This window comes from Pongo abelii, chromosome X, assembly GCF_028885655.2.
Source record: "Pongo abelii isolate AG06213 chromosome X, NHGRI_mPonAbe1-v2.0_pri, whole genome shotgun sequence".
In the NCBI taxonomy this organism is placed as follows: domain Eukaryota; kingdom Metazoa; phylum Chordata; class Mammalia; order Primates; family Hominidae; genus Pongo; species Pongo abelii.
Window position 1 is genome coordinate 117,413,893 of NC_072008.2, and position 12,786 is coordinate 117,426,678.

General features: G+C 37.1%; 1 protein-coding gene and 1 non-coding gene across 2 annotated transcripts; both read left to right on the plus strand.

The window, feature by feature from the left end:
* Window positions 1-288: 288 nt before the first annotated feature.
* LOC100938038 (uncharacterized) lies at window positions 289-10,911 on the plus strand. Its single transcript, XR_002913042.2, has 5 exons — window positions 289-487; window positions 651-747; window positions 3,096-3,249; window positions 6,742-6,842; window positions 8,236-10,911. It is a non-coding gene; the product is annotated as an uncharacterized LOC100938038 (transcript).
* On the plus strand, window positions 6,931-11,062 carry SERTM2 (serine rich and transmembrane domain containing 2). Its single transcript, XM_063721183.1, has one exon. It carries the CDS (start codon window positions 7,524-7,526, stop codon window positions 7,794-7,796), a length of 273 nt encoding a protein of 90 aa, XP_063577253.1. The 5' UTR covers window positions 6,931-7,523; the 3' UTR covers window positions 7,797-11,062.
* The last annotated feature ends 1,724 nt before the right edge of the window (window positions 11,063-12,786 follow it).

Genomic DNA, 12,786 nt, shown 5'->3' on the forward strand with positions numbered 1-12,786 from the left:
ATACACATGCAAACATTCTGTTTGTAAAGATGGAATTATTTAAGCACTATCACATCCTGGAATGTTTGGTTTCAATTCTAAGCATATATTACTGTAAGACCCAGGATGAAAAACCTCTTGAATTTAGCTAGAGATTTGATCCTCTTAACTGACATATGAAACAGCTTTTATAAAGATAGGGAGCCTCAGCTAGTCTTACAGATTCATGAGGAAGCCTCGAAGGGGTTAAAGTAGAAAGCTTATACAAACTTTGCTTCTCAGCCTCTCTTATCTCCTCCCTCTCCACACCGCTGAGACAGAGCAGAGCTGAATCACTACCTTTCCCGCATACTCTAAACTGTTGCCTGCGAAAGAGGAACTGGGGACTTAGACTAATTCAAGCTGCTTTCATTCAAATGTTCCAGAGGGCACACACACATCCAAACAGACTTCTCTTTGCTTTTCAGAGCTTATAAGGAGCAGGCATCTGAAGCTGCACTCTGAAGCTGTAAGTGGTAACTGACATTTTAAGTGACATTTTAAGTAATAGAAGGTGTTTTTCTGTTTTTCTGCAAAGGGATTACTCTTTAGGAAGATGAAAGAGAAACCATACTTTGCATGAACATAGTCCTGCTTCTTTGGCAAAACAAGGCTTTCATTCTATTTTCCAGCTATTCCAGAGATGTTCCTGAACAAGTTACCTGTTGGTGAAAGCTTCAAAAGGAATACTTAAGTGACCAATCCCATTCATACTGTGGGCCGGGAGAGGTAAGAAATATTTGGAAATATTACGATGTTATTCCTGGTGAAGTGAGAGGCATTATTTTATTTATCGGCAGGTGTGACAAATAGGCACCATCTGCTGCAGAAGATACAGCAACTCCTACTTGAGCAAGCTTATTACTTAATGGCTCCAGCCACTGAAGAAGCATTTGCTGCTGGAATCGTTTTTTCATAGGGTGATGTGGAACTAGATACACTTCTCTCTCTTAGTTTTTTCTCCTCAGCTAGGAAGATAAATATAAATAGAATGTATTAACTCTTAAAAGCTGATAGCAGTTGATAGTTTTGAATTTCTTTTCTGAATTGTTCCACTGAACATTTTCCTTAACTACTTGGTGAGATTTCAGCTCTGGAATTATACAGGCAGGTGTCATGCAGAAAAATGTAAAATTACCAGTGGGTTGTTCCCAGAACCTTATCATGTTAAAGAAAATAAAAGTAACTACTAGGAGCACCCTGAGAACCAAATAGAGATCAGGGTACACTTATTTTATATCTCCAGCACCTAACAAAGTGTCTGGAACTTGATTGGCACTCAGTAAATGTTTGCCAAAGAAATGTTAATGTGCTTTTGGAGGCCTGTGCAGAACTTGGTTGCTCTTGTTACAAATAAGTTTCACTCAAGGAATCCCTCTCGGGCTTGATTGATGCAGAAAGCTATTCCCTTATCATTCTGGGGAGCAAAATTCATGATCTAGGAGTGTATGTTATTTTGCTCCTATGAGGTTATATATACTATGCTGATGTCAAAAATTAGTGAGAACTTGACATTTCAATGTTTATACTAAAAACACAAGACTTTTTTTGTTACTAAGATTTTATTTACCAAATTAATGACAAAATATGCAATTAGAAAACCAAAGGTGCATTCATGTCACTTCTGAGTATTTTGGTTTACATTAGAAGTGAGGTAAACCAGATGTACAAGTTAATATTGGACATTGACCAGTTATTAAATTAAACACTTTCTCTTTTCCCTTTCCCCCAAACTTCCCTTCCTCTTTTTTTCCTCCATTCTTTCTCAGTATTACCTCCTTCCCTTCCTTCTCCCCCTCATAATCACTCATTTCCTGCCCCATCTTGTCTCCATCCCACATCCCTCATAGTCTTTACTCATTTCTCACATTTCTTTCTTTTCCTCCTCTCTCCCTTCCCTCTTCCTCTATCTTCCTTTCTTTCTTTCCTTAATTCCTTACCCCCTTTTCCATTCCTCACTCTCCTCCTTTTCCCTCAACAGCTTTCAATCACTTTTACAAAGACTAGAAACTGATTTTTATTGCATGAGCTTTCCAGAAAGAACTGCAGGATACTAAAATAATTCTTTCCACAAAAAATCATATCCTTCAGAATTAATAGAATTTGAATTCCTTTTGAAATTGCATGGTTGTTTTTCTTTCCAAATGGTGCAGAGCTTTTAACAGAGCAATCATATTATCTGTGCAACTCATTAATTAGTTAGCAAAGAGAGCCATGACAATCCTGTTTGAAAAGCTTTTATGAGAAGTAGTCACAGATATAGGACCAGAGTAACAAAAAAGAGGATTTCCTAATATCTAATGTTGCATTTATTCATTTCAAAGTCCTTAATGGATTTAAGGAATTAAACTGATAAACCTCCCTAAATTGACCAGACTGTTTGGTCTCCTGAAGACTGTAGAGGCTTTAAGAAATATGTGATTAGTTAGTTTTCCAAACTTTCAAAGAAAATGTTTAAAGAAATTGACAAGGGTAGCTGAGATCATTGTTCTCTAAGCTTCTCCAAGCTTCATAGAATTCTAATAAATATTGAATAAGTATTCAGACCTAAGGAAGATTCAGGGTCAATTGTATAGGAGGCAGAAAATGTACTATCAATTGTTATCGAAAATTATCTGCAGACACAAGTGAACTTTCTAAAACTTAAATTTAAAATCTAACCCATCCCATGTAGTTTTCCTTTAAAATCTTGTAACTGAAATAGCACTTCATGAACAGAGTTTCTAACAAGGTGATAATTTCTTAATTCTAGATTATAATCTGGAATTTAGTCTCCAATAAGAAATTGAACAGTGGGGGAACGGAATAAAAAGAAAAGAGAAAGTTATGTTCTTCTCCAAGCTATATTAGCAATCGGATCAGAGATAAGACCATGCTTCTCTCTGAACTGTAAATGTTAGGTACATTTCTTCATCATACCCATGCATTTATTCAATAATTCTTGAGCAGCTACTGCAAGCAAAGCTGTATAAGGGATAGACTGCTGAAAATGATCCTCAAGAATTTTGTAAATTAGAATTTAGAAGAAAACATATCAACTAGATATCTGCAATATTTATCAAATTTAATTCCTCTAGGAGAAATACAAAGCATTGTGGAAATCAGGGTTAAGGTGGAAAGTCAAGATGAGCTTCATGAACTGAATCTTGAAGAATTGTAGTATTTCCTCACCCAGAGGTGTGTGAAGATAGAAGGAACTGGTCAAACAGAAATATGGAAGAAGGGAAGTAGGTAAGAGTGAGCGTTACAGTTTTATTGGAAAGAGGGTAATGGAAGGAATTAAGGTAAGCCAGGGCCAAGGCATTGACAGCCTTAAATGTCAAGCTAAGGAGAATGAAGTAAAATCCAAAGGCAACATGCGGACTTCCAGCGTTTTATTTCTTTTTCCTTTTTCATTCCACTAGACTAGTTATAAATAAATTGTATAGTAATAAAATATAGAATAAAATAGCAAGTTGAAGATTACAGTTTGGTTTTTTTTTATAAAGTTCAAAACAAATAATACTAACATTGTTTAGGCATAGGTGTGTGTGTGTGTGTGTGTGTGTGTGTGTGTGTAAATAAAAGGAAGGTAATGAGTCACAAAATTCAGAATATTGGTTATTGGTTATTTCTGGAGAAGGATAGGTAAGAGGATGAGATGGGAGGAGCATAGGTAGATGTCGTGTAAATTATTAGTTATTCTCAATCTTAAAGTTGGTAGATGTTTGCCCACAGATGTTTGTCCGTGGGTGTTCGATATATTATTAAATAAGTGAATAAAAAGGGCTCAAATTTACCAATGATGACAATGTGCCATAAACCAAGGAGTATGACTTACCTGATTCTGTGTACTTGGGTTCCAAAAGGGAGTATAAAGATACTAGAATAGTGTAGAGGTTTCTCCCACTTGGCTTGCACTAGCAGTGAGTGTTTATTTTTCCTTACCCTTCTTTTCTGGAAGGCAGGTAAAAAAGTAACTTAGGCGATACACGGGTGAAAAATCCATTAAGCTCTTATCTCTAGGTTACTACCATTCTTAAGGAAAGGAGCTGCTGGGAGAAGTGGTGAGGAGGAAGGCCAGTCAGACTGACAACCTATATATGAAGCACTTTGAATACATAGTGAAGCAATTGAGCTGTGTGGGCTGTCTGGGACTGTTAGAGTCCTGATTTGAAGTGCTCTGTTCTATTTGTAGACTGGTGTTTCTCAGCCCTGGCTGCATATCAGAATCACCTGTGGAGCTTTTAAGCAATACAGATGTTCATGCCCCATACAGAGCTACTGAATCAGAAACTCTGAAGAAAAGACCCAGTTATATATATTTTCAAAAAGCATACTAAGTAATACTAAAGTACAGCAAGGACTGAAAAACATTCCCTGAAGAGTGTGCTTAGAAACAAGCGGGTAACTTGTTTCAAACATTGATTCCAGGATACTGTCCCCAGAGATTCTAATCTGAGAAACAAGGGAAAGGGTCTGGGAAAGGGTCCGTGTTTTTATTCATAATAAACACCCTGTAGGTGATTCTGGTGAAGGGACTTCCCTTGACCACTCTGAGAAACATTGCCCCAAAGGTTCCAAAACACTAGGGTTTCAGGGTGATTAGTCCATGTATTTGCTTCCTAAAACTGCCATTAAAAAAATTATATAAGCTAGGTGACTTAAAACAACAGAAATTTATTCTTTCAGGCCTGGAGTATAGAAGTCTGGAATCATGGCATCAGTAGGGCTGTGCACTCTCTGAAATCTGTATGGTAGACTCCTTCCTTGCCACTTCGAGCTTCTGGTATTTGCTGGCAATCCTCAGCATTCCTTGGCTGGTGGATACATCACTGTAATCTCTGCCTCTGTCTTCTCCTTGTATGCCTCTGTCTTCTCCTCTTCTTGTGAGAACACCAGTGATTATATTAGGGCCAACCTAATATATTGACTTGATTACATCTACAAGGTCTTATTTCCAAATAAGTTTACATTCACAGTTACTGGGGGTTAGGACTTCACCATTTTTTGGGGGGTGACACGATTCAACCCATAACACTGTTTTAAATGCTTTTAAAAGTAGAGCCTCCAAACAACCAATAAGATAGATTAGCTGTATTCTTTAGCTGGGCTATCTAGAGAGAAAAAACAATAATTAACTCTCAAAGCTCAGTATACAAAGAAATACTTGAAAGGCTTGCGTTTAGTATGCATATTCCTGGGCCTTGATCCCAGCTAATCAAAAATCAAAATAGCTGTACTTGTAAGGATAGAAAAATGTTTCCTAGACCATTGCTCCAAATATAGTGGAAACATATTATCTCTCTCTCTCTCTCTGCTCTTGTTTCTTATGAACCAAGTTATTCTGTATGGGCAATAGGAACAGTAAGTAGGTAGACTAAGAAAAATATGGATTATGGAAAGTATAGTAATGTGGGCTAGGGAATACAAACTTTAAGCTGAAGTGTTCCCAAGCTGGGGGCAAAATTCAATATCATAGGAAAAATAATGTGACTATTGGAGCTATTTCTACGAACTCTCCTTGGGTATGTTAACAACAGACAGAACTAGGCTACATTGTTAGCAATCTACTATTGCACATAGAAGTGTGACAGGTGATGGTTGTTTATATTGTTTATTTTAGCCACCCATATTCAAAATTCATGTTTAGAATGGCAAGTTAAATCATTTTGGAAGACTTCAGCAGTGAATAGTTGACCCTACTTACACAGTGGAATATTTTTGCCAATAAAAAGAAGGTTCTAGCTTTACCAACGATAAAGCATACGGTGCATTTATTTGCTCAGAATAGGCATACCCTCTCAATTCCTTCTGGTCTACAACTATTGGGGGGAAATGTCTATTTCCACTCTACAGATCTAAATGAGAGAGACAGAACAAAAACAAAATTGGAAGAAGCCTGCATTCCTGAACATTCCCCTGATTCATTAAAGTAACAATTGTCACTGGGATATGGAAATTGAAAAACAATTCCTTAAACTTAGGATTCCTTTGTTTCAGTGCTAGGCTTTCCTGGTTCAACTAGATCAATGGTTCTTAGTCCTGGCTGCACTTTGAAGTTACTTGGAAGAGACTTCATTGCTTTTCTTCTATCTCTCTTATTTAGATATGTGGGGTAAAAATAGACATTTTTCCCCAATGTTTTTAGACCAGAAGGAATTGAGAGGGTGTGCCTATTCTGAGCAAATAAATGCATCCTTCATCATTGGTATAGATAGAACCTTCTTTTTGTGGGCAAAAGCATTCCACTATGTAAATAGGGTCAACTATTTACTGCTGAAGTCTTCCAAAATGATTTAACTTGGCGTTCTAAACATGAACTTTGAATATGTGTGGCTATTTTTTTTTTAAATAGCAGTGCTTGGGTCCCATCCCAGACCAATAAAGTCTGAATCTCTAGAGTGGTGTCCAGGCCCCTACTGTGGAGATTATGATTCAGGAAGTCTAGGTTTGGGCCCAGGATCTGTATATTAATAAGTATCCCCAAGTAAATCTTATGATCAGTTGGTTTAGAAAACATTGTTCTAATCTAGGTTAGTCATTAGCTGCTGTTTAGTGATGTGATTTTTTTTCTTTAACCTTTTAAAAGCTATTTTCTGCAGAGAAGAAAAAGCATTCTAAAATTAGTTTGCATATAGCAAACCATTTTGCAATTTATCAATTTATTTTTATTTCAAAATACATTGCCATTTGTTTTTCTTAGAGATAACTGAATCTTTTATTTTTGTTTTTGATTTTCAGGAAAATCAATATCTGTTGGAGAATCTGAAGAGCCAAATCTCCTGAGCCTAGGCCTACTGCTGTCAGCATCTCTGAGACCTCTCTCACCTGAGAATTACCAGGTCTGACAACACTTTCCCTCCAGCCTACAGTGAGGGATGTCAACAAAGCTACAGAAAACTCACATTCTCTAGACTTACAAGCTGTGCAGCTGGGCAGGAACCTTACAATCTCCATCCTTAGGGAAGGTTCAGAAATACAGACAAACGGGGTGAAAACTCAGATAAGCTGAGCCTGATGTATACAAAAGCCTTCAGATAGTCTCCTCACGGAAGAGCCCAATTAAGTCCACATAATTAGTCCACACATCAGATTAGGTATAGGCAAAACGAGCCCTTTCTCTGTCTGTGAAAACAGAGCAAAAGACTGATATAATACTCTAAAAGATTCTTGTTCTAATAACAGTGTTATAAAGCAGTTTCACCTATATTTATTTTAATCAATATAAAAGTAGGAGTGTGGAAAATAAAACATTACTTGTATTTTTAAAAATTGATTAAGAAGCTCTGATAAAACCTATTAGAGGGGCGATTGCTGTGCTGAAGGATAGATAGGGTGTTGCAATTGTCAAATAGCATCACCATTTTCTGCTTGTGTGCTATTGCCTGAGCTCTGAGAGTGATTGGTTTTTACCGGATTGTTAGAACACGTCCAATAGATTTAGAGACAGTCTAAGTGACTGTGAAATGCCTCAAGGGCAGTAGAAATCAAATAGAAACACATACCAACTCAAGTCTTGAGTGATGATGGAGGCGCATTTTAAATACCATGGAAATCTCACTGGGCGTGCCCATTTTCCCACTCTGGCAACAGAGGTTGATACCTCTTCAGACAAGTATTCCAACCTGTACATGTATGTGGGCTTATTCCTGAGCCTCCTGGCCATTCTCCTCATCCTGCTCTTCACAATGCTCCTTCGGCTCAAACATGTCATCTCGCCCATCAACTCTGACAGCACAGAAAGTGTTCCTCAGTTCACAGATGTAGAGATGCAGAGTCGAATCCCCACTCCCTAAAGCCAGGATGAAGGTGAGATTTAGTGGATCTGGGTAAACCCTTATATATGGATGTCCAGGAGAGCTTGCTTTCTTGCATGAAGCTTCCCATGTAGGGAATCCACAAGTTGTTCATTTAACAGCAAGCTGTTCATGTTTTCTTTGTGTTATTCTTCATCTTTACTCTGCTTGTGGGCTATCTAAAACGTTTAAGACTCACTCTGAAAGGAATATAGGAAATGACAGCTGGTTGGGAGGGCTGGTTTCCATAGTAACCAAACAGTGCCTAGGCCTTGCACAAACCTCAGACCACAGAAATTCATGCGCAGTGGTTGTAAGAAGCACAGGGTCCCTGGAAGCTCCAAAAACAAACAAAGAAGATTTGCTTTTGAAAGGGCTGATCCTTCAAAGAGGATATCCCAAGAAAAGGACAAATTCTAATTTAGTGTTTTGATCCTAGAGAATCACCTCTACACGAAGTTAAATTATGTCAGAAGTTAATGGAAGAGAAGCCCTTTCCCTAAACAGCAGTGATTTGATCATCTTAGGCAATCCGGTTTGTTTCAAATAAAGGAGGAGATTTAAAGAAACTGTTTCAGTTGAGAGAGCAAGTTTTCAGAAAGAAGTTTCTAGTAAACAAACTCATCTAGAGAGAGAAAAATGTGCATATTATATCCATATTAATTCTGTTCATGCAGCTTCTTTGTCTTTTTCTCTCTCCGTCTCACACTCTAGGATAGAGTTGCACACAAATATGAGCTTTGTTCAAAAGGTGCCTTTGCAAACAAGACTCAACTGTACTTTAGAGCAGAAATAAAATGATGTTGGTATTCTGTTGTTGAATATGGCTTTGGACAAAACATTCAAGCCTTCTGAGTCCCAGGGTTTTTGTGCTGAAAAGTGATTAGAGAGCTATTTCGTCATCACTATACTCTTTAGATCTGAGTATAAAAAAAAGAGAGAGAGACAAAGGAGGAAAGGACTAAACAACATCCTCCAACAAATACTTACTGAGATCAATGTCCTCAAATGTCACATTTGTGTTTCCCAGAAAATGTTCCTCCCTTCCTGATCCCTGCCAAAAGATGAAGTGTTTCACTTATTATCTATAAGAGAATTATATTTTGAAAAATTCCATTCTCATAAGTAGCCCTAGTATGCCAGTAGTGTGGAGAGAATTTAATTCTTAAAACTAACTTTTCAAAGGGAAACCAAAGGAAAAGAGTACCATTTACAAATCAGAATTTAAAAAACTGGTCATATTCTTGCCACCAAAGGACGAGCACACCTGTGTTAAATTCTACTTGCTAAAACAAAAAATAAGTTATCTCTTGCACCTAAAGGGGGGGTCATCAAATTTCACAGAGTACTCTCTCAGGGACTGTAATGATGGTAAGAGAGAAATCAAATAGATGTTAGATTAATGCCACCTCCACCAGAAATGTAGCTCTTTGTAGTCTGTAACCAATTTAGATTGGTCCTTTTTCTCTGATCTAAATCTAGGTTGATAGTGAAATTCCCAAGTGCTTTCCACTTTTATACACAGTCATTTGTCAATGCTCCTCTCTCCAAGGGGCTGCAAGTGTGAAATCCCCACATGCAGAGCTAAACTTAGCAGTAAGACTGACTCTGCCACACCTGTTACAACTGTGCACTGTCAGAGATGGGAGCTGCATTCTGCACCATTCAAAACAAATTAGCAGATAGGCTAAGACTTGGATAGGGAATATATTTTTCAAAACTCAAAGTGACTCACATTATTACACCTTGATGGTCTAAGTTGTGTGTTTATTCAACACCCAGATTCAATGGACCCTTTAAAATTTGAGCTTTGGCAGCCAAACGTGGACTTCATCAAGACTGGCAACACCCCCCTAGAACTTCTTAAGAACACACATCTTCTCTCATTCCAGGCTCTCCCTTTTGTGCCCACAGTATTTGAATGCACTTTACATTTGAGAAGTCAGTGGCTGGATAAATGAAGGAACTGATTATACTTTCAACAGCAGTAAATAGCAAGATACAAAATACCTTGTTGCTGAATCTAATAGAGATACAGACTGAAAATCTATTCTCTGCCCATCTGACCTCCCCAACCCAAATTTCAGGAGAATAAAACTGCTTTTTAAGCACTGACTTGGATGAAGATTTCTAATTTATGATTAGGTTACTCACATGGAAAACTACCACCCTCTTTCATCACAACTACCCCATGGGGATCCAGCTCGTCACTGAGCATTAACCAAAGCACACAGCACAGATTACACCAAAATAGCAGCATAACACTCCCCACCCAATTTCCAGTGACAATATAAATGGAAATGCTTTCAAGAAGATGTGTCATTATAATGACTCACGTGGTATTTAATCTTTAGGAAAATAAACTGAATGTTTTTATTGTAGCAAACTTACTGTAAAGAAAAGAATTTTTACATTATATTTATTCCCCAATGTATTAACATATATTACTGCTCAAAAAGGCCGCCAGAGTAAGCAGAGGGCACAATTTGAATGTATCCTTCTATTCGAAATGCTGACTTGGATTGCCTTTCCCCACCCCCACTCCCTCCAAAATTGCACATCAGCCAGTATATAAACAGGTAGGTTATTTATATATATGTGTACTCTGTTTTAAGATGAAAAGAACAATTCTTCACTTTTTATTAGCTGAACCATATGAAATTGCCATTTTATAGGCCAAAAAATGCTCAAATATCACCAACTTCATAAAATTCAACCTAATACAAAGACTCACCACATTAATTCTGTAAATAGTAAATTCTCCTAATATGTTTAAAAAGAATCCAATTTTTTAAAAGATATTTTGCATATATTTCAGAATCATGGGTTGTACAAAACAAAGTATATTATAAAAGGCTTATGTATTATGTATTATGTATTAAGTAGGAAATATTAAGGTTAATCAAGTAAAGATGATTCATCCAGCCTAACCTTTCCATCCATGCCAAATCTGAAGCTTCGGACTCATAACTGAGTTTGACTGCTGCAGATCCCACCATACTTACTAAGTAGGTATAAGGGATCCATTTTAATACATTTCAATGGTTATATTTAGTAATACATTTTATTCACTTGCATTTGTACAAAAGAACTTTTTTTTAACAAAATGAAGAATTGTGTGGAATAAAAAATTGATTTTCTTTTGTTTGAAATCATTAATGTTTGAAATAGATTCATATTGTATAAAAATGGAAATATATTTGCATTAATATTTAGCATGTCATTTGTGATCCCTGGACAATAAACAGTGACTGGTTTGATGATAACACGTATCTATTGTCTGAAGAATGTAAAGAGAATGACATTAGTCTCTTCATCCCAGTATAAATTGTAACGACTGCACATTTGTGGGACTTTTATAATTTTGAGGTCTCATTTTTTCTTATTCTCTCTTTGATTCTCTCTCCACTTGTTAAGTGATTGGTATATTTGTTTGTTTAGTAGTAAGTTGTGAAAAAAAAAGAATGACTTCCAGCTGTCAATAAGAGTAACCTGAGGGAAGATTGAGATAAGGTATCTAAAGTGCCAATAGCCTTCCACATTCCTCTGCTGATAGGATTTTTTTTTTTTTTTTTTTTTTTTTGAGACAGAGTCTCACTCCAATCACCCAGGCTGCAGTACAATGGCCCAATCATGGATCACTGCAGCCTCATCTTCCCAGGATCAGGCGATCCTCTCACCTCAGCCTCCCAAGTAGCTGGGACTACAGGAGCGTGCTAATTTTTTTTCTTTTTTTGGTATTTTTAGTAGAAATGAGGTTTTGCCATGTTGGCTAATGTGGTCTCCAACTCCTGGGCTCAAGTGATCCACCTGCCTCGACCTCCCAAAGTGCTGGGATTACAGGCGTGAGCCACCAAGCCTGGCCAGATTTTTTTTTTAATGTAGCTTCCATTTTGTACTTTCTTCATTTGATCCTCACAGTAACCCTGTGAGCAGTGAGTGGAGATAACATGAAGTCTGCTTGACAAAAGAAAAAACAGGTACAGAGAGATTTGTGAGGCATTCGTGGTTACACAGAGGCAGAGTCAAGATTACACTGTAAGGCTTTGGACTCCCATTTTAATACTCATTCCACCATGCTTTTCTTTCTGAGCACTGAAGAGATATTTCAGAGCTATTCATTCTATAACACTCCAAGTTCTTCAAACAACAATTGAGCTCTGTGGGTGATTAACTCCTTGAGTCTAATAATTCAAAACAAATTAATACAATTCTGCCATCTCTTCAAATAGTTGTGTAGTGTGGCAAGACACATTTGCAGACTGAGGGAAAGTTTGCACAAAGGCAAACCCTGCAGCTTTAATTTACATAAATGAAGAGAATAGGCAGTAATATGGGTGAGTTTTTACCAACAATGCAAATCCCAATCATCTGATCATTGGATTTAATGTTCACAGTCAATGCAAGTTCTTCATATGCATGATTGCTATCTCTCCCCTTGCCTCCCAGAAATGAGAACACCTCCCAGAAATGAAAACACCTCATCTTAGGTAAAGGTAATGTTGTTCTTTAAAATTATATGATGCCTTGAGTATACACAGCAATTCCATTTGCCCTCTAGAATAAATGCTATGACATTAAAAAAGGAAAGAATTACCAACTAAAAAAAAAGCTTCCTGTAGCCACAAAGAATGAATTGTTGAAGGAGACAAAATATGGAACATATGTGAAGTAGAAAAAGAAAATACACATAATAAATATGTGAGGAGATTTTGAAGAATAACTTGAGCAATTCCAGGTATTCCAATTCATTCAAGTATCTATTGATTAAATCAAACATATATGTGGAGGAGAATAAAAGAGACAGATTACACAACGTACTGGGCTAGGCTCTGCAGGAATCTAAAGTTTGCAATCAAAAAGTTTACAATCTGGCAAAAATGACAAACAGAAATTCATTCATTCATTCATTCATTCATTCATTCATTCATTCAGTAAACATTTATTTAGCACATAGTCTGTGTCCCGGTGAAGGTTGTAGCCTACTAGG

Coding starts and splice junctions, on each gene's coding strand:
- SERTM2 (XM_063721183.1), top strand. CDS start 7,524: ATGATGGAGGCGCATTTTAAATACCATGGAAATCTCACTGGGCGTGCC.